Source organism: Physella acuta, unplaced genomic scaffold (assembly GCF_028476545.2).
Source record: "Physella acuta isolate Inbredline_101_S28 unplaced genomic scaffold, ASM2847654v3 ptg000608l, whole genome shotgun sequence".
In the NCBI taxonomy this organism is placed as follows: Eukaryota; Metazoa; Mollusca; class Gastropoda; family Physidae; genus Physella; species Physella acuta.
The window spans coordinates 195816-222022 of NW_026732127.1; the positions used below are offsets into that span (position 1 = coordinate 195816).

Genomic DNA, 26207 nt, shown 5'->3' on the forward strand with positions numbered 1-26207 from the left:
TCCTACAAGCAGGAGTTGCGCACTTTCTTGTGCATCATGAACGCACCAAAGTGTATCGTCCTAATATGACGACACGCGCCAATAGCAACCAAGGACGATACAGATTCAATACAGCGAGACACTAAATTTTGAGAAACAACACATAATATTAAGGTAAAACCGTTTTAATCTAGTTTTAGAAGAAATAAACTGTTCTGTTTTTATTTTTTTTTGCAAAATGTTCGTTTCTAAATATGCATATTGACTTAAAGATCTAGGTAAGGCTTTTATTTAAGTTTTGGTGTTCTTTTATTCGTCCTTGATTAGGTTTCAGGTTTAACGAACAATAACATTAGAGCTAAGATTAGTCTAAACTCTAGTGTCTAGATCTAGACCCAGTCTAGGCAATTGTATTTACAGTGTAACAGAACAGAAAAGGAAATATGTTCTTATGGTTGTGTGTGAAGGTATGATTCAACTCACGTGACTTAATCATTATTTTCAAAACTTTGAAGGATTTCATTAAGGTAGGCTACTTTTTAATGTATGTATTTTTACAATAGATCTAAAATGTATACTGTTTTAGCCTTTTAGATAGATCTATGTGTGATAGAGGCTAAACTTTAGGGCACTTTAGGTCAAGGTAATATATTCGCAAAATATGGGCCTATTTGCTTAATATGCCAGCTGGACCAAGATCTAGGCCAAACTAATTTTAGCTACCAACTTAGCGGTTTTCTACAGACTATAAGAGAATCGAATGAGTTGACTTGGGACTTAGGTCCAGCTACAATATTCCCTGCAACAAGTTACTTGAGTTTACTAAATTAGCCCCACGCCAGGCTTGATACAAATCCTAGTCTTTAACAAATATCATTTAACTTGTTGTGTCTGCTTGATATAACCACTTATTATCTATATTTTAACTGGTTTTGTCTGTTAGATATAACATCTTAATATATATGGTTTAATTGGTTCTGTCTGTTAATATAATCACGTAATATCTATACTTCAATTGTTTCTGTCTGTTTGCTATTACCACATAATGTTTAATTTTTTGAACTCCGTGCTCATTTGCTTGACATAGCCAAAATTCCAAAGCAACTCTTGAGGTTGTATAAGCCTCCAAGTACAGCGAAGTTCCATACAGACTAAATGATAATTAGCATCGTCCGTCAGATAAGCCCAACGTAGTTTTCTCGTCTAAATTTCGCTAATGTTTTGTTTTGTTTCTAGAATGAAGCTCACACTGATTCGCGATTGAAAGATGCAGAAGTTCAAATTTTTTGTTAACAAATTACCGCAAACGGCAATGAGGGTCCGCGGCCACTTCTACCTCCTGGCTGTTTTGCTCTATGTTTGCATTCATCAAGGTATAGATTGAAATAAATAGCTTAGTTTTGTTGATGTACATAATTTTACTCGGCAGGCAAAAGTAAATATTTAAAGATGAATAAGTTAGACCTCAGATCCTGCTAGAATAGTTCAACCGAGCCCTAACCTTGACAGATGCTGCAAGAATAGTTCGAAAGAACCCTAACCTTGAACTTATTCTTCCAAACACTGAATAGTGTATGTAACGCGAAAACTGAGTAAACAAAGCAAGATGCTTTTGAAACATTTAAACTCATTGATTGGTTGCTGTGTGTAGATATTGTTTGAAACATTTGAACTTATTGATTGGTTGCTGTGTGTAGATATTGTTTGAAACATTTGAACTTATTGATTGTTTGCTGTGTGTAGATATTGTTTGAAACATTTGAACTTATTGATTGGTTGCTGTGTGTAGATATTGTTTGAGACATTTGAACGTATTGATTGGTTTCTGTGTGTAGATATTGTTTGAAACATTTAAACTCATTGATTGGTTGCTGTGTGTAGATATTGTTCAAATTTTAAAATCCTCAACTATTTATTGATTCCATCCCAGCAATCACAGTATTTGTTACAATTATCATTTTACATATTTCTGTAATCGTCATCCTAGCTTAGGGTTAGGGTTAGAGTTAGGGTTAGACATTTTAAACTTCAACACCTGTCGCATGCATTTATTTCAATAACAAAATATTGCACATATATTAAGTCTAACGGCTCAAAACAAATAACAAGCTGCATGACGTATTTGATGCGAAGACTTTTTCATCTAGTTTGAAAGAACGAACACTTTTTTTCTTGAAATAATATTAATAATATGGATTGTCGATTACCTTTTACCTTTCCCGTGAGATTACCTTTAACCCAAATCTCCAACCCTAACTTTGCAATTTAAAGCTAATCTTCTCAGTTAAACTTACCCAAACACTACGTGAATTAAATCCTACATTAACCCGAACAGTAGTGTCAGGGTTACAGATTTAGTCTCAATCCTTCACTCAGCCAATCATTCGTTCATTGTATCCTATCTAAAACGTCACATTGTATCCTCTATAAACCTTCACATTATATCCTCGCTAAACTTTCACATTGTATCCCCTCTAACCTTCACATTGTATCCTCGCTAAACCTTCACATTGTATCCTCGCTAAACCTTCACATTGTATTCTCGCTAAACCTTCACATTGTATTCTCGCTAAACCTTCACATTGTATCCTCGCTAAACCTTCACATTGTATCCTCGCTAAACGTTCACATTGTATCCTCGCTAAACCTTCACATTGTATCCTCTCTAAAACTTCACATTGTATCCTCGCTAAACCTTCACATTGTCTCCGCCCTAAATCTTCAAAAATACACATATCGTATCTACGCTGTTTTAATCTTTATTTTTCCATCACAGGCTCGACACTTTGTCCCCCCAGTCCGCTTGAACCAGGCTTCCCTTGTTATTTTATTCCGCTGACCCCCGAAAACTGGGAAGACGCCAAAGTAAGGAAAGTGTTAGCATTGAAGTTAATAGCTTTATTTTAAGCTGCTTGTACTTGGCGTTGCGCTAGACATGCCATGCGTAAAGTTTGCCTGATGATATTTTGTGTACATCAGCTCCGTTTATCCTTATTTTTCTAGTGAGCAATTTTTTGACGATAGTTACGGACCTCATTACAAGTGAAAGTTGCATTCCTAGTGTTCGTGGAAGGGGGGGGGGGGGGGGGTTATGTGCAGGGGGGTTTACTTTATTAAATTTTTTTTTAAATGATGAATACTGGGAAGAACACTCGAGAAAGGAGTGAATTGTTTGAGAGGAACCTCTCCACAACAAAAGGCTGGGATGAGGAGATTCTTGATGGTCTGTTAGAAGTGTTAAAAGTATAGTGACGTCAGGGACGTAAAAAAGGGGTGAGCTGGGCGATATCCAAGAGGCCCGAGACATTTTCAAAAGCGGCCCCAACTTCAAATTTTCATTGTGTTTTTTTTCTCCTCCATCAAATTGATTGAATTTTACCCTTTGGTATCAAGGAATAGAACTGGTACAATGAGGCAACGCCATAACATTTCATATAAACTATCAAACCACTAATAGGACTCTAATAGCACCGTTCCTGTGGCCCACCGAGATTTTGTCATGTGGCCCACCTAGATTTTGTCCTGTGGCCCACCGAGATTTTGTCCTGTGGCCCACCGAGAATTTGTCCTGTGGACCTACAGAAGTATTTCCATGTAGACCGGCTGGCCAGTGCACCCCTAAATGTAACCACTAATTTTTTCCAGAGATATTGTTTGGACTCAAAAGCCACACTAGCCATTTTGCGCACGAAGAAGAACATTATGCTCGGCGTCAAGGCAAGCTACAAAGACTATCAGGAAGGTAGTTTATTCAAAGACACATCTTGACCAGTGTAGGCCAGTTAATTTTAAAGAGATTTATATTTGAAACTTATTAAACATAAGTAATTAATTTAGTCATCGCATGGCCTGTTTGATTGGCAGGACTATTAGTCTATCCGGTTTGAATTAATATGGCCTCTCTGATTGACTTAAAGATGGCCTCTCTGATTGACTTGAAGATGGCCTCTCTTCCTGTAACATGGCAGGTTTGATTACATGTAAGATGGCTTGTTTGATTACATGTAAGATGCACTGTTTGATTACATGTAAGATGGCCTGTTTGATTTCATGTAAGATGGCCTGTTTGATTACATGTAAGATGGCCTGTTTGATTACATGTAGAATTGCCTATTTGATTACACGTAAGATGGCCTATTTGATTACATGTAAGATGGCCTGTATGATTTACATGTACGATGGCCTGTGTGATTACATGTAAGATGACCTGTTTGATTACATGTAAGATGGCCTGTATGATTACATGTTAGATGGCCTCTTTGATTACATGTAAGATGGTCTGTTTGATTACATGTAAGATGACCTGTTTGATTGCTTGTAAGATGGCCTGTTTGATTACATGTAAAATTGCCTATTTGATTACATGTAAGATGGCCTGTTAGATTGCATGTAAGATGGCCTGTATGATTTACATGTAAGATGACCTGTTTGATTACATGTAAAATTGCCTGTTTGATTACATGTAAGATGGCCTGTTTGATTGCATGTAAGATGGCATGTATGATTACATGTAAGATGGCCTGTTTGTTTACATGTAAGATGGCCTGTTTGATTTGATTGCCTATTGTTTGCTTGATTGCCTGTTTAATTGCTGTAAGATGGCTTAAATTTGATTGCATCTAAATCATCCCCTCCCACCCGCCAACTCAGCCCAATGGACCTATACACCCCCACCCCACCCCAATGGACCTATACACCCCCACCCCACCCCAATGGACCTATACACCCCCACCCCACCCCAATGGACCTATACACCCCCACCCCACCCCAATGGACCTATACACCCCCACCCCACCCCAATGGACCTATACACCCCCACCCCACCCCAATGGACCTATACACCCCCACCCCACCCCAATGGACCTATACACCCCCACCCCACCCCAATGGACCTATACACCCCCACCCCACCCCAATGGACCTATACACCCCCACCCCACCCCAATGGACCTATACACCCCCACCCCACCCCAATGGACCTATACACCCCCACCCCACCCCAATGGACCTATACACCCCCACCCCACCCCAATGGACCTATACACCCCCACCCCACCCCAATGGACCTATACACCCCCACCCCACCCCAATGGACCTATACACCCCCACCCCACCCCAATGGACCTATACACCCCCACCCCACCCCAATGGACCTATACACCAATATATTTTGTCACCAGTTTGGATAGGAGGCCGTTCTAAAGGTGGAAAGTGGGAGTGGGAAATTGAAGACATGGCAAAAGCTGCGGTGGCTGATGGTTTGGTATCAACATCTGGATTACCTATCACTGCTGCACCTTCTAGTGGCAACAACACCAACCCTCCGGTTGGGATCGCGGATGGTTTATGTCTGGTACTCAACGCCGATTCAGAAATTGCAAGCGCAACCTGCACAGACAAAAAGCATTTCTTGTGCGAATATCCTAGTGAGTAGTTGACAGCCATTTCAATCATTATTGTATCGGCATACATATCCTATTGATTCTGTTGTAAGTATGCATAGTCATTAATGAAACATTGACCAAAGTTATAGAAAGTACACCTATCAATGAACGTCTTATATTTTTCATGAGCGCCCAAGATTTTATTTTTAGTCCTAAAAGTATAAAACTTTAATAAGGTAAAACCGAACCTACATTAACAAAGCAGACTAACTCACATTAACAAAGCACTAAATTTCTCACGTATTTTCATTTAGACATTTATAGAAATATATGTTTGCTTTATGTAATACCATTTAAGCGAATGAATTACCTTACTCTTATAATGTAACTTTAAAATTCTACTTAATGTGGAACTAAGTCCATTATAATTAATATTAATAATATATAGACTAAAATTGTTTCGATATGAGACGTTGAGTATGTGAAAATAGTTTATTTTGCTTTAATTATGTATGTATGTGTGTGTGGGGGGTATCTCTATTGGTAATTGGTGGGTGCTTGCGGTACATTTGGTGTGGGTGTGAGTAGATTAGGGTTCAGTGTGGGTGTGAGTAGATTAGGGTTGAGTGTGGGTGTGAGTAGATTAGGGTTGAGTGTGGGTGTGAGTAGATTAGGGTTGAGTGTGGGTGTGAGTAGATTAGGGTTCAGTGTGGGTGTGAGTAGATTAGGGTTGAGTGTGGGTGTGAGTAGATTAGGGTTGAGTGTGGGTGTGAGTAGATTAGGGTTGAGTGTGGGTGTGAGTAGATTAGGGTTCAGTGTGGGTGTGAGTAGATTAGGGTTGAGTGTGGGTGTGAGTAGATTGAGGTTCAGTGTGGGTGTGAGTAGATTGGGGTTCAGTGTGGGTGTGAGTAGATTGGGGTTCAGTGTGGGTGTGAGTAGATTAGGGTTCAGTGTTGGTGTGAGTAGACACTTCATAAATTGTGTCTCGATGTTTCCCAATCTAAGGAAAATATGCTTAGCCTGAATGTAAACCAAAAATGCACAGAAAACTGTTCATCTACCGAGAACGTTTCAAATCCAACTCATATTAAACTTTGATTTATTTTATTTAGTATAATTGTATGTCTCCAAACCCTACAGTCATCTATTATCATACACTAGCCGTACTTTCTGCCTATTCAATTTCTGTGAACACAACGACTCACCCTAAATTAGATTCTAATTAATTTCCGATCTTTGTACAACAATCCTGCTCACGATATGCCAATCCAGGCAAGCTCTGAGCCGTTGACCTTCACATCTAACCGGTCATTTTGTTTTAAACTGGTCGGGATATTGAATTGGTTCTTACCCCATTAGTTGTGTATGGCCAATTGATATTTCTTAACTTAAAGATTGTCTTCCTTTTTATTGACCTTTTTTATTTATATATAAGTCATCACATAAAGAACCCACACGTACACAACAACAACCACACGTACACAACAACAACCACACGTACACACAACAACCACACGTACACACGTACACAACAACCACACGTACACACAACAACCACACGTACACACGTACACAACAACCACACGTACACACAACAAACACACGTACACACCCAACAAACACACGTACACACGTACACACAACAACCACACGTACACAACAACCACACGTACACAACAACCACACGTACACAACAACAACCACACGTACACACCCAACAACCACACGTACACACCCAACAAACACACGTACACACATACACACAACAACCACACGTACACAACAACAACCACACGTTCACACCCAACAACCACACGTACACACCCAACAAACACACGTACACACATACACACAACAACCACACGTACACAACAACAACCACACGTACACACCCAACAAACACGCGTACACACATACACACAACAACCACACGTACACAACAACCACACGTACACACACAACAACCACAATAACACACACAACAACCACATGTACATACACAACAACCACACATACACATACAGCCACACATAGAGTCACTATTGCTCAAGTAACAGTGACGTTCTACCTGTTGGGTTTAGTTTGCAGCCCAGGGTGCAAAGAGCCAAAACAAAATGCGACAAATGCTGGCGGAAGTAAAACTAAACGGGCAGACCCACCTGATGCAAACGCAACAAAACCCAATGCTCCTACTGGGGGTGGAGAATTGGTGGAGACGCCTACGTGTGATATAATAGGACAAACCATGAAGTGCATTGATGGATGCCAAGAAGGGTACATGGGCGACGAATGTTTTTGTAAGTACGAGCTAGGACTTATACAATGGCAGGAAGATGAGAAGTATGTTTGTATGTACTAGATAATATTTTAACCCTTAACCTAGGTTTCTATGTACGAGCTAATGTTCTAACCCTTACACTAGGTTTGTATGTACGAGCTAATATTCTAACCCTTACCCAGTCAACTTGCAAGCACCAGTTTTCGGTAGTGTAGGTATTAGCATTGTGGAATTTAATTCGGATTCCTGCAGTTGTATCCGAAATTTTGTTAGCATTGTCTATGTCAGGTGTATTCGGAAATACCTTTATTCTTAGATTTGTTTAAGTTGATCAAGCGAAAGGTTGAGAGAGTTAAAATTAAAAATTGATTAACTGAGACCACCCAAATCAAAACGCGAATACTTGACAAGCTCAAACTGAAATCGCGAATAATTAAGAGGCCCAAAAGCCTATATTTAAGAGGTCAAATGAAAACGCAAATAATTGGGGTATTACTGTCATTTTGGAAGAATGTGTTACCAGTAGCTACCCTAATGTATTGTTAAAGTAAATATTTTTTATCTATAGTACCTTTAAGCTTTAGCAATGTTTAGATGGAGTGCTCTGTAGCTTTAGTACTTTGAGGCCATAGTACTTTCCAGGCTCATCAGCACAGTATTAGAACCTAGCTCAACTTGGGAGGGATCTTACCCTAAAGCTAGAACCAAGGGAAAATGTAACTCAACTTCGGGAGGGATTTTACCCTAAAGCTAGAACCAAGGGGAAAATGTAACTCACCTTGGGAGGGATCTTACCCTAAAGCAAGAACCAAGGGAAAATGTAACTCAACTTGGGAGGGATCTTACCCTAAAGCTAGAACCAAGGGAAAATGTAACTCACCTTGGGAGGGATCTTACCCTAAAGCATAAACCAAGGGAAAATGTAACTCACCTTGGGAGGGATCCTACCCTAAAGCAAGAACCAAGGGAAAATGTAACTCACCTTGGGAGGGATCTTACCCTAAAGCTAGAACCAAGGGAAAATGTAACTCACCTTGGGAGGGATCTTACCCTAAAGCAAGAACCAAGGAAAAATGTAACTCAACTTGGGAGGGATCTTACCTTAAAGCTAGAACCAAGGGAAAATGTAGCTCACCTTGGGAGGGATCTTACCCTAAATCAAGAACCAAGGGAAAATGTAACTCAACTTGGGAGGGATCTTACCCTAAAGCTAGAACCAAGGGAAAATGTAACTCAACTTCGGGAGGGATTTTACCCTAAAGCTAGAACCAAGGGGAAAATGTAACTCACCTTGGGAGGGATCTTACCCTAAAGCAAGAACCAAGGGAAAATGTAACTCAACTTGGGAGGGATCTTACCCTAAAGCTAGAACCAAGGGAAAATGTAACTCACCTTGGGAGGGATCTTACCCTAAAGCATAAACCAAGGGAAAATGTAACTCACCTTGGGAGGGATCCTACCCTAAAGCAAGAACCAAGGGAAAATGTAACTCACCTTGGGAGGGATCTTACCCTAAAGCTAGAACCAAGGGAAAATGTAACTCACCTTGGGAGGGATCTTACCCTAAAGCAAGAACCAAGGGAAAATGTAACTCACCTTGGGAGGGATCTTACCCTAAAGCTAGAACCAAGGGAAAATGTAACTCACCTTGGGAGGGATCTTACCCTAAAGCTAGAACCAAGGAAAAATGTAACTCAACTTGGGAGGGATCTTACCCTAAAGCAAGAACCAAGGGAAAATGTAACTCAACTTGGGAGGGATCTTACCCTAAAGCTAGAACCAAGGGAAAATGTAGCTCACCTTGGGAGGGATCTTACCCTAAATCAAGAACCAAGGGAAAATGTTACTCACCTTGGGAGGGATCTTACCCTAAAGCTAGAACGAAGGGAAAATGTAACTCACCTTGGGAGGGATCTTACCCTAAAGCTAGAACCAAGGGAAAATGTAACTCACCTTGGGAGGGATCTTACCCTAAAGCAAGAACCAAGGGAAAATGTAACTCACCTTGGGAGGGATCTTACCCTAAAGCAAGAACCAAGGGAAAATGTAACTCACCTTGGGAGGGATCTTACCCTAAAGCAAGAACCAAGGGAAAATGTAACTCACCTTGGGAGGGATCTTACCCTAAAGCAAGAACCAAGGGAAAATGTAACTCACCTTGGGAGGGATCTTACCCTAAAGCTAGAACCAAGGGAAAATGTAACTCAACTTGGGAGGGATCTTACCCTAAAGCAAGAACCAAGGGAAAATGTAACTCACCTTGGGAGGGATCTTACCCTAAAGCAAGAACCAAGGGAAAATGTAACTCAACTTGGGAGGGATCTTACCCTAAAGCTAGAACCAAGGGAAAATGTAACTCAACTTATAAAATCAAGTTTATCAAGCCGTGTATGATCTAGCTTTATTGACAAACGCTTTACCATTTCAGTAATATCCAGACCAAAGTGTTCACCCAATTGCAAGAACTGTTCAGACGGCCTAACCTGTGACGGTGGTTGTAGAAAGGGATATACTGGAGTCGATTGCGAATTAGGTAAATTTTGGATTGATACTTCCGACTTTCACCCTCTGGGTGTGCGCTGGATTTTAAGTACACAAATTATACATTTGTGCCTAATATGATTTTTGGATACCTAGGTGTTCAATCAAAAATACAACTAAGAAGAATTTAGTTAATTAACTAATTCTTAAAATCGGTAATGCAAACTTACATGGTATTACTAGAAAGTGAGTTTTAGGTGTATGTTTGCATTTTTAAAAGACGTTTTTGTAAACAGTAATAACAATTTAAAAGACAATTTTGTAATATTAGTAAGAGTTTATCAACATTCTCAATGCTGACCTATAGTGACCAATATTATATTTTTAGGGGGTGTGACGTTCTTTCAGGGGTGGGCGCTTGTAGTTTGTCGCAATAGGTAGCAGAGGCCAAATTCAAAGCATGATGTTATTTATGAATGCGAGCTTAAGATGATTATAATTGAGAGACGTTCTGGACGTTCGACATTGAGTCAAATAATGCTACATAATCTTTATAAGTCAAGTGCGCACTAGGTGCTACATAATCTTTATGTTTATAAGTCAAGTGCACACTAGGTGCTACATAATCTTTATGTTTATAAGTCAAGTGCACACTAAGTGCTACATAATCTTTATGTTTATAAGTCAAGTGCACACTAGGTGCTACATAATCTTTGTTTATAAGTCAAGTGCACACTAGGTGCTACATAATCTTTATGTTTATAAGTCAAGTGCACACTATGTGCTACATAATCTGTATGTTTATAAGTCAAGTGCACACTAGGTGCTACATAATCTTTATGTTTATAAGTCAAGTGCACACTAGGTGCTACATAATCTTTATGTTTATAAGTCAAGTGCACACTAGGTGCTACATAATCTTTATGTTTATAAGTCAAGTGCACACTAGGTGCTACATAATCTTTATGTTTATAAGTCAAGTGCACACTAGGTGCTACATAATCTTTATGTTTATAAGTCAAGTGCACACTAGGTGCTACATAATCTTTATGTTTGTAAGTCAAGTGCACACTAGGTGCTACATAATCTTTATGTTTATAAGTCAAGTGCACACTAGGTGCTACATAATCTGTATGTTTATAAGTCAAGTGCACACTAAGTGCTACATAATCTTTATGTTTTTAAGTCAAGTGCACACTAGGTGCTACATAATCTGTATGTTTATAAGTCAAGTGCACACTAGGTGCTACATAATCTTTGTTTATAAGTCAAGTGCACACTAGGTGCTACATAATCTTTATGTTTATAAGTCAAGTGCACACTATGTGCTACATAATCTTTATGTTTATAAGTCAAGTGCACACTAGGTGCTACATAATCTTTATGTTTATAAGTCAAGTGCACACTAGGTGCTACATAATCTTTATGTTTATAAGTCAAGTGCACACTAGGTGCTACATAATCTTTATGTTTATAAGTCAAGTGCACACTAGGTGCTACATAATCTTTATGTTTATAAGTCAAGTGCACACTAGGTGCTACATAATCTTTATGTTTATAAGTCAAGTGCACACTAGGTGCTACATAATCTTTATGTTTATAAGTCAAGTGCACACTAGGTGCTACATAATCTGTATGTTTATAAGTCAAGTGCACACTAAGTGCTACATAATCTTTATGTTTTTAAGTCAAGTGCACACTAGGTGCTACATAATCTGTATGTTTATAAGTCAAGTGCACACTAAGTGCTACATAATCTTTATGTTTATAAGTCAAGTGCACACTAGGTGCTACATAATCTTTGTTTATAAGTCAAGTGCACACTAGGTGCTACATAATCTTTATGTTTATAAGTCAAGTGCACACTAGGTGCTACATAATCTTTATGTTTATAAGTCAAGTGCACACTAGGTGCTACATAATCTTTATGTTTATAAGTAAAGTGCTCATTAAGGCAATTTTATTTTTAAAACCGCCACTAAATGGGGGCCCCAAGTTAAGGCTTGTTTAGCTTATACGTGGCACTGGATGTACTGAGTGACTTGATCCACAGTCAATTGTTTAACTTATACGTGGCACTGGATGTGGAACTTTTAAGATGAGAAGACAAGATCAGGGAATGGATGGGTTTAACATTTTGTGAGACCTTCAAATTTGGGTCGATAAATAACTGTTGACCTGCTGTAATTTATATCTTAGAACCAAGATTGTGCACATAATATATAAAACAAACAACGAATGGTAGTTTTATAATGTTATATCATGTACATGGGGTTCATAAAGTGTTCAGAATACCAATTTTATTATGGGTAAAGAGTTTTATATCACCCCACCTCTCACACACTGGTCTACTCTGAACAAACCCCCCCCCCTCCCCACACACACACACATCGACCACAAGGGCTTTATGTAAATATGGATGTTTGAGAAAATGTAAACGTAAATCTAATCGCAAACTTTAATGGAAATTTAAACATAAACCCAAACGCAAACACAACATTTTCATGCACGCAAACATGATTGCAAATATAAAAGCAAACAATAATGCTAACGCAAACAATAACGAAAAACTAATAAGGACATTTAGAAACGGCAAATAAACTATCTATCTATATATATAATTCTCTTCTTGGATACCCTAGAAAACACCAAGCTGTAAGCGCGCCTAGCAGCCCCCTCTCTTCCTCTCTAGGCATATCCCTACCACTCCCACCCTACATGGTCTGGTGGGCTGTGGTTCACGCTAAATGTTTACAATCGTAGAGCCGGGTTTAGTAACGGCTATTAGGGGAATACAATTTAATTTGAAACGGAAGGGGGAGGGGAGGGGGAGGGAGGGGGGGTAGTATCGTCCTTAACGACCTACTGATAGTGTTTTAAAGCAACTATCTTCAGTGGCAGCACTGGTACTGTCGAATTCACAAATTATGAATTACTGAAAAGTAGAAAATGAAACAACTAAATAGCGGCATATTATACGCCGCGGGTAGGCTCGTATGGATTAAAACAATTAGTAAACACTACATTTTAAATATAAAATAAATATAGTTAGTATTAAAAATACCTTTGTTTTACTTACTGCTAGCACTTGAATCATGCATGAACATTTTATAATTCGTTCCAGCATGAAAACTTATTTATTTCCATTTTTAGCGTGTAGGTGTTCTAACCCAAGAAACCAGTCCGACACTTGTCCAGTGATGAACATATGCGCTGCAGGTTGTTATGCCGGCTTTTACGGAGTTGCCTGTGAGAAAGGTAGGCTTTCTATTTCCTCCTTATTTAAAGGTAGGCATTCTATTCACTCCTTATTTAAAGGTAGGCATTCTATTCGCTCCTTATTTATTCTATTCACTCCTTATTTAAAGTTAGGCATTCTATTCGTGCCTTATTTTAAGTTAGGCATTCTATTCGTGCCTTATTTAAATGTAGGCATTCTATTCACTCCTTATTTAAAGGTAGGCATTCTATTCGCTCCTTATTTAAAGTTAGGCATTCTATTCGTGCCTTATTTAAATGTAGGCATTCTATTCACTCCTTATTTAGAGGTAGGCTTTCTATTTCCTCCTTATTTAAAGGTAGGCATTCTATTCACTCCTTATTTAAAGGCAGGCATTCTATTCGCTCCTTATTTAAAGTTAGGCATTCTATTCGTGCCTTATTTAAATGTAGGCATTCTATTCGCTCCTTATTTAAAGTTAGGCATTCTATTCGTGCCTTATTTAAATGTAGGCATTCTATTCACTCCTTATTTAGAGTAAGGCATTCTATTCGCTCCTTATTTAAAGGTAGGCATTCTGTTTGCTTTGTTTAAAGGTAGGCATTCTATTCACTCCTTATTTAGAGGTAGGCTTTCTATTTCCTCCTTATTTAAAGGTAGGCATTCTATTCACTCCTTATTTAAAGTTAGGCATTCTATTTGCTCCTTATTTAAAGTTAGGCATTCTATTCGCTCCTTATTTAAAGTTAGGCATTCTATTCGTGCCTTATTTAAATGTAGGCATTCTATTCATTCCTTATTTAGAGGTAGGCATTCTATTCGCTCCTTATTTAAAGGTAGGCATTTTGTTTGCTTTGTTTAAAGTTAGGCATTCTATTTCCTCCATATTTAAAGGTAGGCATTCTATTCACTCCTTATTTAAAGGTAGGCATTCTATTCGCTCCTTATTTAAAGTTAGGCATTCTATTCGTGCCTTATTTAAATGTAGGCATTCTATTCATTCCTTATTTAGAGGTAGGCATTCTATTCGCTCCTTATTTAAAGGTAGGCATTCTATTTGCTTTGTTTAAAGGTAGGCATTCTATTCACTCCTTATTTAGAGGTAGGCTTTCTATTTCCTCCTTATTTAAAGGTAGGCATTCTATTCACTCCTTATTTAAAGTTAGGCATTCTATTCGCTCCTTATTTAAAGGTAGGCATTCTATTTCCTCCTTATTTAAAGTTAGGCATTCTATTCGTGCCTTATTTAAATGTAGGCATTCTATTCGCTCCTTATTTAAAAAAAGGCATTCTATTTGCTTTGTTTAAAGGTAGGCATTCTATTCACTCCTTATTTAAAGGTAGGCATTCTATTCGTGCCTTATTTAAATGTAGGCTTTGTTATTCGCTCATTATTTAAAGGTAAGGATTCATTCCATTCTCTCCTTATTTAAAGGTAGGCATTCTATTAGCTCCTTTATTTAAGGTAGGCATTTTATTCGCTCCTTATTTAAAGGTAGGCATTCTATTCGTGCCTTATTTAAATGTAGGCTTGTTATTCGCTCATTATTTAAAGGCAAGGATTCATTCCATTCTCTCCTTATTTAAAGGTAGGCATTCTATTAGCTCCTTTATTTAAGGTAGTCATTTTATTCGCTCCTTATTTAAAGGTAGGGATTCATCCCATTCGCTCCTTAACGGTGGGTATTCACTTCATTTCTTATTTAAAGGTAAACATTATATTAGCTCTTCATTTAACTAGGGAAAGTTTACAGAGTTTTTTCTTCATATACTAACCACGATATTGTCTAAGCTAAGTTTTCGGACTTATAAAAAAAAATAATCTTTTAGAACTTCAAAGTGTAAGATATTTTTTGTCTAAGGTCTCTCTCTCTCTCTCTCTCTCTATATATATATATATATATATCTATAATATAAGCGGGCAAGTAGTGTGTCAGTCCTTCCTTCCGTCATCGCTATAGATTTTGGAACCATAAAAGCAAACATCGCACCAGGTAGTGCTTTGCAGTGCATCGCATTGTCTTATTATAAGTATTAGAGTAGGGTTTGTTTATATAACGACATAGAGCTATTTTATAATTTCCACTGTTTGTACAATTTTGCATAATGTCAAGAGAATATTAAATACACGCACATTGCTAAAACATATTAAAAGGATCAATGTCAAATATCGTTTTCGTTAATATTCCTAGAAAAAGTGAATACATTTTAATAAAATAATAACTATAGGTTAGAAAATTCTAATTAAACTGTTTAGTAATTTTGCCAAGGGGGTATTTTAAAAATAAATTGAACTCACGCTAAAAATGCAGATTCTGCAAGACGGAATAATTGTTGGAATAATATAATTAGCAAAATGTGAATGAAAATTATGCAGACGTGTAAGAGTACATTAATGTTGGAATATTATAATTAGCATTGATTGATAAAAGGCTATCTTTTATTTATTTTATTCACTGAATGTAATGTTTATAATTTTTAATCAACTATTAAGCACTATTATAGACGCGTCATCACGTTCATTGGGTGCGCAATGGTTTTAGTTATAAAACTCTATTGTAATTTTTTAAAATTTAAAGTACTGGGGAAAAAAATGCGTGAATTAATAAAGTGATATAATATGGTAGGTAAAACACGGATATTTTAAATACTGCTGGGGGTTTTATAGGAGAGGCGTAGAGAGGGGGGGGACATATGTCCCCGGTTGCCGACCTAAGGGGGCGCCAAAGTGGGTTGGAAAAAAATTGCGGGGGATGGGGTTGGTGGAAATCAAAAGTTTGAGGGCGGTGGGAGGGTGCAAATCGAAAGTTTGAGGGGGGTGCAAATCAACAGTTTGAGCGGGGGGAATTTCAAATCGAAAGTTTAAGGGGGTAGGGTGGAAATTGAAATTTTGAGGAGAGGGGGTTTCATAGTCATTCACTGTGTCAGACGCGTCCGGCGGTGCTCGGAAAGGGCGCGATTTGGCGCTACGGGCTAGACTGTGAGCAATATGCCTTCATGATTGTATTGAAATTGTGTTTATGTTATGAGTGTTATGTTTGTTTTTTTCGGATTTTTTTGCGTTCGTTTGTGTTGTGTTTAGCTTTGTTCTGTTCCCAAGTTGGTACATTTAAAATAGATTTACCGTGGCGGAGCACGGGATGCGCCTAGTATATATATATATATATATATATATATATATATATATATATATATATATATATATATATATATATATATATATATATATATATACGATTAGGATGAACGAAGGTGTATTATGTCCTCAGCATGCAGTTCTGGTTGTGGAGGAGACACAAGCTGTGACCAGACCACAGCAGCTTGTTCATATGGTTGTACGCCACCGTACACAGGCCTAACCTGTAACAATGGTAAGAACTTTCTTTTGTAACTTAATATGTCTAGTTGTCTTTTGTCCTCTGTCGTCTTAGTTAAAGGTTACTCTAACCTCACGAAGTGGAGAGGAAGTATTTGATTGTCACCAGAAGCAGATCACTCGACTCTTTCCAATCTAAGTGCTTGTGAATGATGAAATACATCCACCAGCCTTACGTGTGGAGGCGCATTCCACGGAGTTAGGAACACATAGTTTTGCATTGGTGTCTTTAGCTCTCTGTTGACAACCGTTTCAGTAAGGTTGACGAAGTTGCTGATGGTATCAAATGTGTGCTTTTCTTTCAACTTTTAACAGGAAATGTAAGAGAAATGTAAGCACCACTGCCTGCTACTTAAACATTAATTATGTGCTAAATTACGTCTGTAAAAATAAGTAATTTTTAAAGACACGTTTCTGTAGAACTGATTCATAATGATCAACTACGACATTTTCTAAAGTAAGATAGGGAAAATATCAGAGGTAAATAGTGAAAAGTGACTTTAAAATAGAAATAGACAAACTATGTAACCAGTTCATGTTATAAACTAGGCATGCTGCCCAGCTTCGCTTAGGCTTTCGAAAACATTGAGAGTTTTAATGCTTAATTAATTCGCCCGAGGGTCGGTCTACGACCTCAGGAGTTATGAAGAGTTTCCTACGTGGACATTTTTGTTCGATTTATAGCTCATATAAGGCGCCGGTCAGTCGAAGTCAGTTTTGACCCCCTCATCGTAGACTTTTCGGCCAACCGGCCCCCGTGTTCTGTCACCCCAAGGCAAGATCCTGCCAAATTTGAAGCGCCTGCGCCGCCGGGAAGTGCCCTATCGGGCACCCGACAACTTTGCTTTATATATTATAGAGAATAGCAAATTGCATAGATTTCAATAAAGTAATTAAGGCCTGAAATACTTTAGTATAGAAATGTATTATTTGAATAGATTCTAGATCTAAGTAGGGTCTACATCTGTGTAAGTCTAGTTTTTCCGTAGATCTAGATAATCTAGATCTAGATCTAGAATCTCTAGATCTAGAATCCTAATAGAATTTGTTTTAAGTTTAGCCCGAGCAAAATTGTATTGTATAAATTTTATAGCGTACGTAGATCTAAATCAAATTTGAATGAAATAGTTCATTTCTTTTTATTCTAAACACGGCAGATGACGTCATTAGTTAATGCATAAACATTAGTGACGTCACTGATTTATGCATTCTTTTTCACAACTATAAACGCTTTTCCTGTTGCATAATTAAAACTGTTTCTCTACATTCGAATACGCCTTTACTTTTTATTTCTCTTCTTTAAATAAAATTGTGGTTATACATTTAAAACATCTAACATATTATTTTCAACAAAAGTCCGTATAAAGGTATCCATATATCGCTGCCGGTTCTGACGTGATATCCGGCGAAAATATTTTGCGGACAGACAGAGAGAGAGAGAGAGAGAGAGAGAGAGAGAGAGAGAGAGAGAGAGAGAAGTGCGCACAGGGTCTATTATATATTAGGATGTTATATATGTTCAAGATCTCAAACGGCGGCATTTTTGACCTTTCATGAATTTACCTCTAGATATAGCCTACTCCCATATTTATAATATCTCTACCACTTTGGCAAATCTAGAATTATTGACTGACAGCTAAACCCCTTTCTAATTTGCTTCACTGTTCGATATTTCTTAAGAATCTAGAAGATTGAATTAGACTAACTCAATCGAAATCGGAACCTTATAGTTAATTTTCATAAACGTTTATATTTTATTTTTTTCATCAATGTAATGGTATTTGCCTAGAATAATAATATAGACCTACTTATTCTATAATATAAGCCGCCTGGTAGTGTGTCATTCCTTCCTTCCGTCATCGGTTTAGCAACTTTGTTTTCGCACACATTTTATTTTGCTTTTCGATATTGTGTTACTAGCCGTCCCGGCCAGGCCCTGCTCTGGCTTATGTGAAAAACCTTTCTGTTAAAGACCATCACCTGTGTGTTTAGTAATCATCGTAAACCCGGCATTGCCCACCCAAACCACAACCAACCAAAACCAAAACAACAAAACGCAAACATAACGCTAACACAATTACAAATACAAACGAAAACAAAAACCTAACAACAAACCCAACCACAACCACAAACACCAATACAAACACAAAGAAAAAACAAACAAAAAAGCAAACAAAAACAAAAACCTAACAACAAACCCAACCACAAACACCAATACAAACACAAAGAAAAAACAAACAAAAAAGCAAACGAAAACAAAAACCTAACAACAAACCCAACCACAACCACAAACACCAATACCAACCAATAACAACACAAAAAAAAACGAAAAAGCAAACGAAAACAAACCAAATCCAAACGCAAAACCAACCAAAAACACAAATACAAACCCAAAGAAAAAAACAAAAACAAAAACGAAAAAACAAAGAACAAAAACGAACCAAATCAAACCGCAACCACTAACGCAAACCCAACGGAATCGCCTGTTTTAGCTTAATAAACGACTATAGTACCCCAACTTATTCATAGTCTTTTGCACTCACTTAAACAAACGCGCCTGTTTCAATTTAATGAACAATTTTAATACTCCAAACTTATCCGTAAAATACCTGCAACATTTGCACTTGATCAATCCCCGCTAATTATGTAATTATTTTTTTCCCAACACCAAAACAAAGTAATAAAAAGTAAATTCTTTTCCACTAATGCAATGGTTTTATAAAGGGAAGTAATTGTGTTTTCCTAATTTATCAAAGGGAAGTAAGTGCTATAGGACTAAATAAAGACATAATTAGAATTTTTGTAAAAGATGATATTTTTTTAAAACTTGTGTTTAAAGAACATGCCGACAATTATTACTATGAGTTTGAAAAATAAAAATTATTTCCCAACACTTTCAATAGTAATTTTTTAACTCATAAATTTAGACAAATGCGCACGATATTAGTCTAACACTTTAATCCATGGAAGTATGTCAACGACAAACAAATGTATTTTTACATACAGAATTGAGCTTTATATATTAGATTTTATTTTATCTGGCGTTTTAGTATTTGTACATTCACTTCTAATATTAAACACATAAATTATACGGTTCTGTAACTGCCTTTATTATGAGCTAACCATACAACCTCCAACTCAACCTAATTCTAAATATGAACATTTGAACCAGTACCGAATATTTATCTTGAAACAAAATTAAACCGAAAACGGTAAATTAAGTAAAAAAGAACAGATACTTTATCCGGGATCTGAAATTAAATCAGAATTTAGCAAGAAATTGTTTTTTTTTTGTTTTTTTTTTACCGAAAATGGCAATAATTTTAAACTGAAGTGCTGATTTAACTTTAACAAGTACTTGAAATTTAATAGTAAACAGTTAACAATTTTAAACTGAAGTGCTGATTTAACTTTAACAAGTACTTGAAATTTAATAGTAAACAGTTAACAATTTTAAACTGAAGTGCTGATTTAACTTTAACAAGTACTTGAAATTTAATAGTAAACAGTTAACAATTTTAAACTGAAGTGCTGATTTAACTTTAACAAGTACTTGAAATTTAATAGTAAACAGTTAACAATTTTAAACTGAAGTGCTGATTTAACTTTAACAAGTACTTGAAATTTAATAGTAAACAGTTAACAATTTTAAACTGAAGTGCTGATTTAACTTTAACAAATACTTGAAATTTAATAGTAAACAGTTAACCGGATCCTGAACTATAACCGGCACCGGAAAATACCCGAAAACGGAATCGAAAGTTTGAGCCAAACAGAAATTTTGCAGGAATGTGAAACTTAAATTTAACCGGGAATGGCACTTAACCAGAATCTGAGCTTTGACCGGAACTTAACTTTCATCGGAATCGGTTCTTACACATGCAACCTAAAAGTTATGTGAACTTTAACGTTAATCGTAACCGGAACTTTATTAGTAAGAATAATCGGAAACATGAAATTTAATTGGCATTGCTATTTTCTCCGGAACATGGTCCTTAACCCAAACCGGAACTTCAACCTTAAACGGCATTTTAACAGCATTTGGAAATTTAACAAAAAACGATAATTTAGCCTGAACGGGAAATAAAAATCGAAACGAAATCCAAACGGGGCGGCAAAGTTAGCATTGACGAAATTTAACTGGTAACAAAACTACTAGAAACCGGAAATTTAACCGAATCTGGAGATTCAACCAGAAGCAAAAATTTAATTCAAACGGTCCTGGAAATTGAACTAGAAACGTGATTAGAGTAAAAACGTACTTTATCTGGAAAATCGCCATTACCGGATTTAGAAATGTAACCGGAAACAGAAAGGTAAAAGAAACGTATATTTAACAGAAAACGCTACCTAACTGAAAATTGAACTTCTTAAGGAGACGGCATTTAACTGGGAATTTGAAGCTAAATTAAAAATGAAACCTAAAAGTTTAAACTGAATGCAAAGTAAACTGGAAAGAAAACTATATCAAGAAATAGAAATATAATCAAAATTTGAACCTTGACAGACACGAACTTTAACTAAAAAAAAGGAACTTCATTCTGATCCGGCATTTTTATTTGTTCCGAAAATTAGATTTTACTGAAAGCGAAATTTAAATGGAAACTTAAATTTACTCGGAAACAAAAATTTAACCAAAGCGGTAACATAAAATGGAATCGGAATTTAAACGGAATTTATGCGGAAAACGATCGTAATGTAACAAAAACCATAACCCTAATGCATAATATTATTTCTATATACTTTACTTTTTCCGTGTTTTTTTAAAAATATACATCTACTTTAATATTAGACAAATAAACTTTGAGTTTACTTAAGTGTCTCCATTATCAATAATGTCAGGAATTGTATATCATTTTCAGCATTCGATTTGTAACACATTTTTTAATAATACTTTTGATGACGTCATTGTTTTTTTTTTTTTACTTTTACAGAGGAAGCCGACGCATATGAACTTAAAACCACAGGTAATTCATGTCTTATTCTTTAGTAAAATCATGTAATTATTTATTCGTCATTTCTTATTCTTTAGTAAAGTCATGTTAGTAATTTGTTGTACGGAATATTCCACATATATAAATACTTTATTTTTGATCGGTTTACATTCTTTTATTGCTGATCAGACTTAAATGAATGTTTTCCTTAAGTTATTCCTATTCAAAAGCTTTAGAAGAAAACTTTTTACAAATTATGAACTTGTGTATATTTCTTGTTTTCTTTCCAGTCGGTATGGTGAAAGAAGATTGTAAGTAGTATGACGATACAATTCGTAATATATAAACCTAGGGCAAAATGCATCGTTTTATTCCTGACAGTAAAATTAAATCTTGGAAGAGGGGGGGGGGGAGGGGAAGGAGGAGAGTGGGGGGGGGGATGCGACCTAAAAACCGACAATATAAATTGTCAAAATTTTAATTTAAAAGTTTAATTTCGTCATCTTTTTCATAATTGTCACCCTTGTTGATTTGTTTTTTCTCTGCAATACTATCAGTGTTTCTTTCAGACAATGTTCTCCGAAAGGGGGGGGGGGCACTTGAAACTTTCGGGAGGAGTAGGGGCACACTGGTTAAAGAATATATTTTCTATCTAAAGTATAGTGGGGGGAGGGGGGTGAGGGCGGTAGACTTTCCTTGAAGTGAACTGCTACCCCCCCCCCCCCCTTTCCTCTTTTTGAATAGTCGCGTGAAAGTGACACTTCCGTATACGCTCCTGATAGTCTTAGAGGCGATTGGCCCTAAACACCTATCTCTGATGGGACACGGGACATTCTTGAGCCACACAAGTGTGGAGTTTACGGAAGCGAAGTTTTCTTCCTGCTTCAGTGGCATGACTGACTACATAATTATTGTTTTAATAACACAAATATCGACAGCATCATCATTCGTTTAATTGCATAATTCTTAAATTCACCATAAGATAATTTATTTTAGTACCAATGTTCTCCAATTAACTACAGGATAATTTTTTTTCCTATTAGCTAAATTGTCTCATTTTTTTTTCGAGATTATTGTTTGAATAACATATTTGCTTTTAAATGCGTGCTTGTTGTACTGATTTCGTCATTTCATTTCTAGTGAGCACAACGGGTACCACTGGGAGTCAGACACCAATCAGCGGTAATTTGATTACAAATAATTTATTTAATCAATGTCTGTCTTTTTTTAACACTTTATGGCACTTGATGTGTGTGTTTTCTTCATAATATTTTTTGATATCCAGCTGTTTGATGTGTGTGTTTTCTTCATAATATTTTTTGATATCCAGCTGTTTGATGTGTGTGTTTTCTTCATAATATTTTTTTATATCCAGCTGTTTGATGTGTGTGTTTTCTTCATAATATTTTTTGATATCCAGCTGTTTGATGTGTGTGTTTTCTTCATAATATTTTTGGATATCCAGCTGTTTGATGTGTAGATCAGATAACCACTTGATGTCCATTCTGATGTTGCCTGTGTTTTATTGTTTCGTTGGAGTTTAGAATTCGGATGCATTCTTTTATTATCTATATAATTCAATCTATATTTTTATTATCTATATAATTCAATCTATATTTTTATTATCTGTATAATTCAATCTATATTTTTATTATCTATATAATTCAATCTATATTTTTATTATCTGTATAATCCAATCTATATTTTTATTATCTATATAATTCAATCTATATTTTTATTATCTGTATAATTCAATCTATATTTTTATTATCTGTATAATTCAATCTATATTTTTATTGTCTATATAATTCAATCTATATTTTTATTATCTGTATAATTCAATCTATATTTTTGCGGCTTAAGTTAAAAGCATCTAAAATTTCCTTGCATTTTGTTTTTCTCGAGCTTGCTGCTTTTTGTCAGTTGAAACATTGTTTGTTTCAGAGCAACTATCGAGTGAAGATGTGTTCAGTTTTTCTCGTCCGGAATTTCTAATAACCACACGTAAGTTATCTCATACCGCGAAATTTTTTTCTCAAACATGAACGTCTTACATTTGTTGTCTCAAACATGAACGTCTTACATTTGTTGTCTCAAACATGAACGTCTTACATTTGTTGTCTCAATGATGAACGTCTTACATTTGTAATCCCAAACATGAAAGTCCTACATAGGTTGTCTCAAACAAGAGCGTCTTACATTTGTTGTCTCAAACAAGAGCGTCTTACATTTGTTGTCTCAAATATGAGCGTCTTACATTTGTTCTCTCAAACATGAGCGTCTTACATTTGTTCTCTCAAACATGAACGTCTTACATTTGTTCTCTCAAACATGAACGTCCTACATTTGTTGTCTCAATGATGAACGTCTTACATTTGTAATCCCAAACATGAAAGTCCTACATATGTTGTCTCAAACATGAGCGTCTTACATTTGTTGTCTCAAGCATGCACGTCCTACATGTGTTGTCTCAATGATGAACGTCTTACATTTGTAATCTCAAACATGAACGTCCTACGTGTGTTTTCTGAACCATGCACTTAAAGTTTTACACTAGTCGTTGAAAAAAGTTAAAAATGTTTTGACTATGTGCGCACACGTTTTTATTTTATATGTTTAACTTTGAGGGAAACATCAAATCATGAAAACATAAAAACCTCAAAACATGAAAACATGAAAACATAAAAACCTCAAAACATCAAAACATGTAAACCTCAAAACATGAAATCATCAAAACATGAAAACATGAAAACATCAAAACATGAAAACCTCAAAACATCAAAACCTCAAAACATCAAAACTTAAAGCTTTGTGTTCTGCTTGCTGACAATAGGCTTAGTTTTGGACAATTTTAAATTATCACTTTAGCTTTCTGAAAATCAAATGAACGTTATCCTTGTCAACTAGTAGCGCTATACACTTGAACTTTGAAATCGAATGTTTTCACAAATGTGCTGAGAGCAAGGTCTAAAATCTGTTGACGAAGCTTAACGTGTATATAGTTTTACAATTAAACATTGTTTATATTTTTCAGCATTGTATTCGAAATCCGAGCCCGGAGATACAAAATCTAGAGGTAAGGTGGTTACCTCTATCGTCTTGGTGCTACTATTTTGGTGTCTTAAATGTGTTGTGTCTCTAGCAACCACATGTAGTGTGTCTTAAGCCCAGTCTAATTGTGTCAAGCTATAATAGTGTCGATGTCTTAATGATTGACACATGATAATTTATGTGACATACATAATGGTATTTAGGTCAATAGCCTTGTTTGTTGTCTAACTCCAGTATCTAGCACCTTATACTCCAGTAACTGACACCTAATACTCCAGTAACTGACACCTAATACTCCAGTAACTGACACCTAATACTCCAGTAACTGGTACCTTATACTCCAGTAACTGACACCTAATACTCCAGTAACTGGTACCTTATACTCCAGTAACTGACACCTAATACTCCAGTAACTGGTACCTTATACTCCAGTAACTGACACCTAATACTCCAGTAACTGACACCTAATACTCCAGTAACTGGTACCTTATACTCCAGTAACTGACACCTAATACTCCAGTAACTGGTACCTTATACTCCAGTAACTGGTACCTTATACTCCAGTAACTGACACCTAATACTCCAGTAACTGACACCTAATACTCCAGTAACTGACACCTAATACTCCAGTAACTGACACCTAATACTCCAGTAACTGACACCTAATACTCCAGTAACTGACACCTAATACTCCAGTAACTGACACCTAATACTCCAGTAACTGACACCTAATACTCCAGTGACACTTAATATCCAGTAAGACACCTAATACTCCAGCAACTGACTCAACAGTTAATGTTATTTTTAGATTGAACAGCTAATGTTTTAAAATCTTTAGAGGTCCTTGGATTCATAACTATCGGCTCAATCACGGGAATTTCCATCGTTGTCATCTTCATTGTCGTGGTCAACGTGTTTTACAACAAGAAAAACGAAAAGAAACCAGAGGAGCCGGTGGTGGAGATGGCACAGCAGCCAGAGGAAGAGAAAGTTCTGGAAGTCTTGAAGTCATCCACAAGTGTGTGAAAGGCATCGGAGTGCTTGTCGTCATGGCTACTAGAATATTTCTGTGGCTAAGTTTTGAGTGAAACTAGTAGACTTGGGTATTTTTTTTTTTTTTAGAATTCAGTCGAGTCGAACTGAAATCTACACGTTAATTGTTTTCAATTGAAATATTTTACGTAATTTCTACCTTGTGGCCTCAATATGAAGTGACCTCTACACTTTGGCCTCAATATGAAGTAATCTTAAGGCTTTTCTGTTTTGTTTGAATACGAGAACCAATTTTTCAGCACAGATGTCGTAGCTTCTGGCTAATTAAGTCATAAGGTGATGTTTGTACTCACAGCACGTGATGTTTTGTACTGACATCACGTGATGTTTTCTACTGATATTATGGGATGTTATGAACTGACATCATGTTGCTCATCTGTCGTCACTTCGATGTTTGTCATGTTGTCAGTTTAATGAAATTGCACATCATTTAAGCACTATTTAAGTTCAG

General features: G+C 36.5%; 1 protein-coding gene across 2 annotated transcripts; it reads left to right on the forward strand.

Moving 5' to 3' along the window:
• LOC131947848 (multiple epidermal growth factor-like domains protein 11) lies at positions 1–25898 on the forward strand. Of its 2 annotated transcripts, none has more exons than XM_059309218.1 (16): positions 1–153; positions 400–506; positions 1216–1352; positions 2756–2844; positions 3625–3721; positions 5160–5405; positions 7445–7660; positions 10070–10174; positions 13276–13380; positions 16612–16713; positions 21653–21685; positions 21943–21963; positions 22793–22834; positions 23597–23656; positions 24687–24728; positions 25542–25898. In XM_059309218.1, the coding sequence occupies exons 3-16, from the start codon at positions 1247–1249 to the stop codon at positions 25727–25729; spliced, it is 1452 nt and encodes a 483-aa protein (XP_059165201.1). In that variant the 5' UTR covers positions 1–153; positions 400–506; positions 1216–1246; the 3' UTR covers positions 25730–25898. The 2 variants fall into 2 exon arrangements, with proteins under 2 accessions (XP_059165201.1, XP_059165202.1); XM_059309219.1 differs by having other exon boundaries at positions 57–153; positions 307–506.
• The last annotated feature ends 309 nt before the right edge of the window (positions 25899–26207 follow it).

Bases quoted from the DNA above. Each gene is read 5' to 3' on its own strand.
- LOC131947848 (XM_059309218.1), top strand. From the start codon at position 1,247: ATGCAGAAGTTCAAATTTTTTGTTAACAAATTACCGCAAACGGCAATG. The intron at 10,175-13,275 runs GTAAATTTTGGA...TTCCATTTTTAG, and splicing joins TGGAGTCGATTGCGAATTAG to CGTGTAGGTGTTCTAACCCA. The intron at 21,964-22,792 runs GTAAGTAGTATG...TTTCATTTCTAG, and splicing joins CGGTATGGTGAAAGAAGATT to TGAGCACAACGGGTACCACT.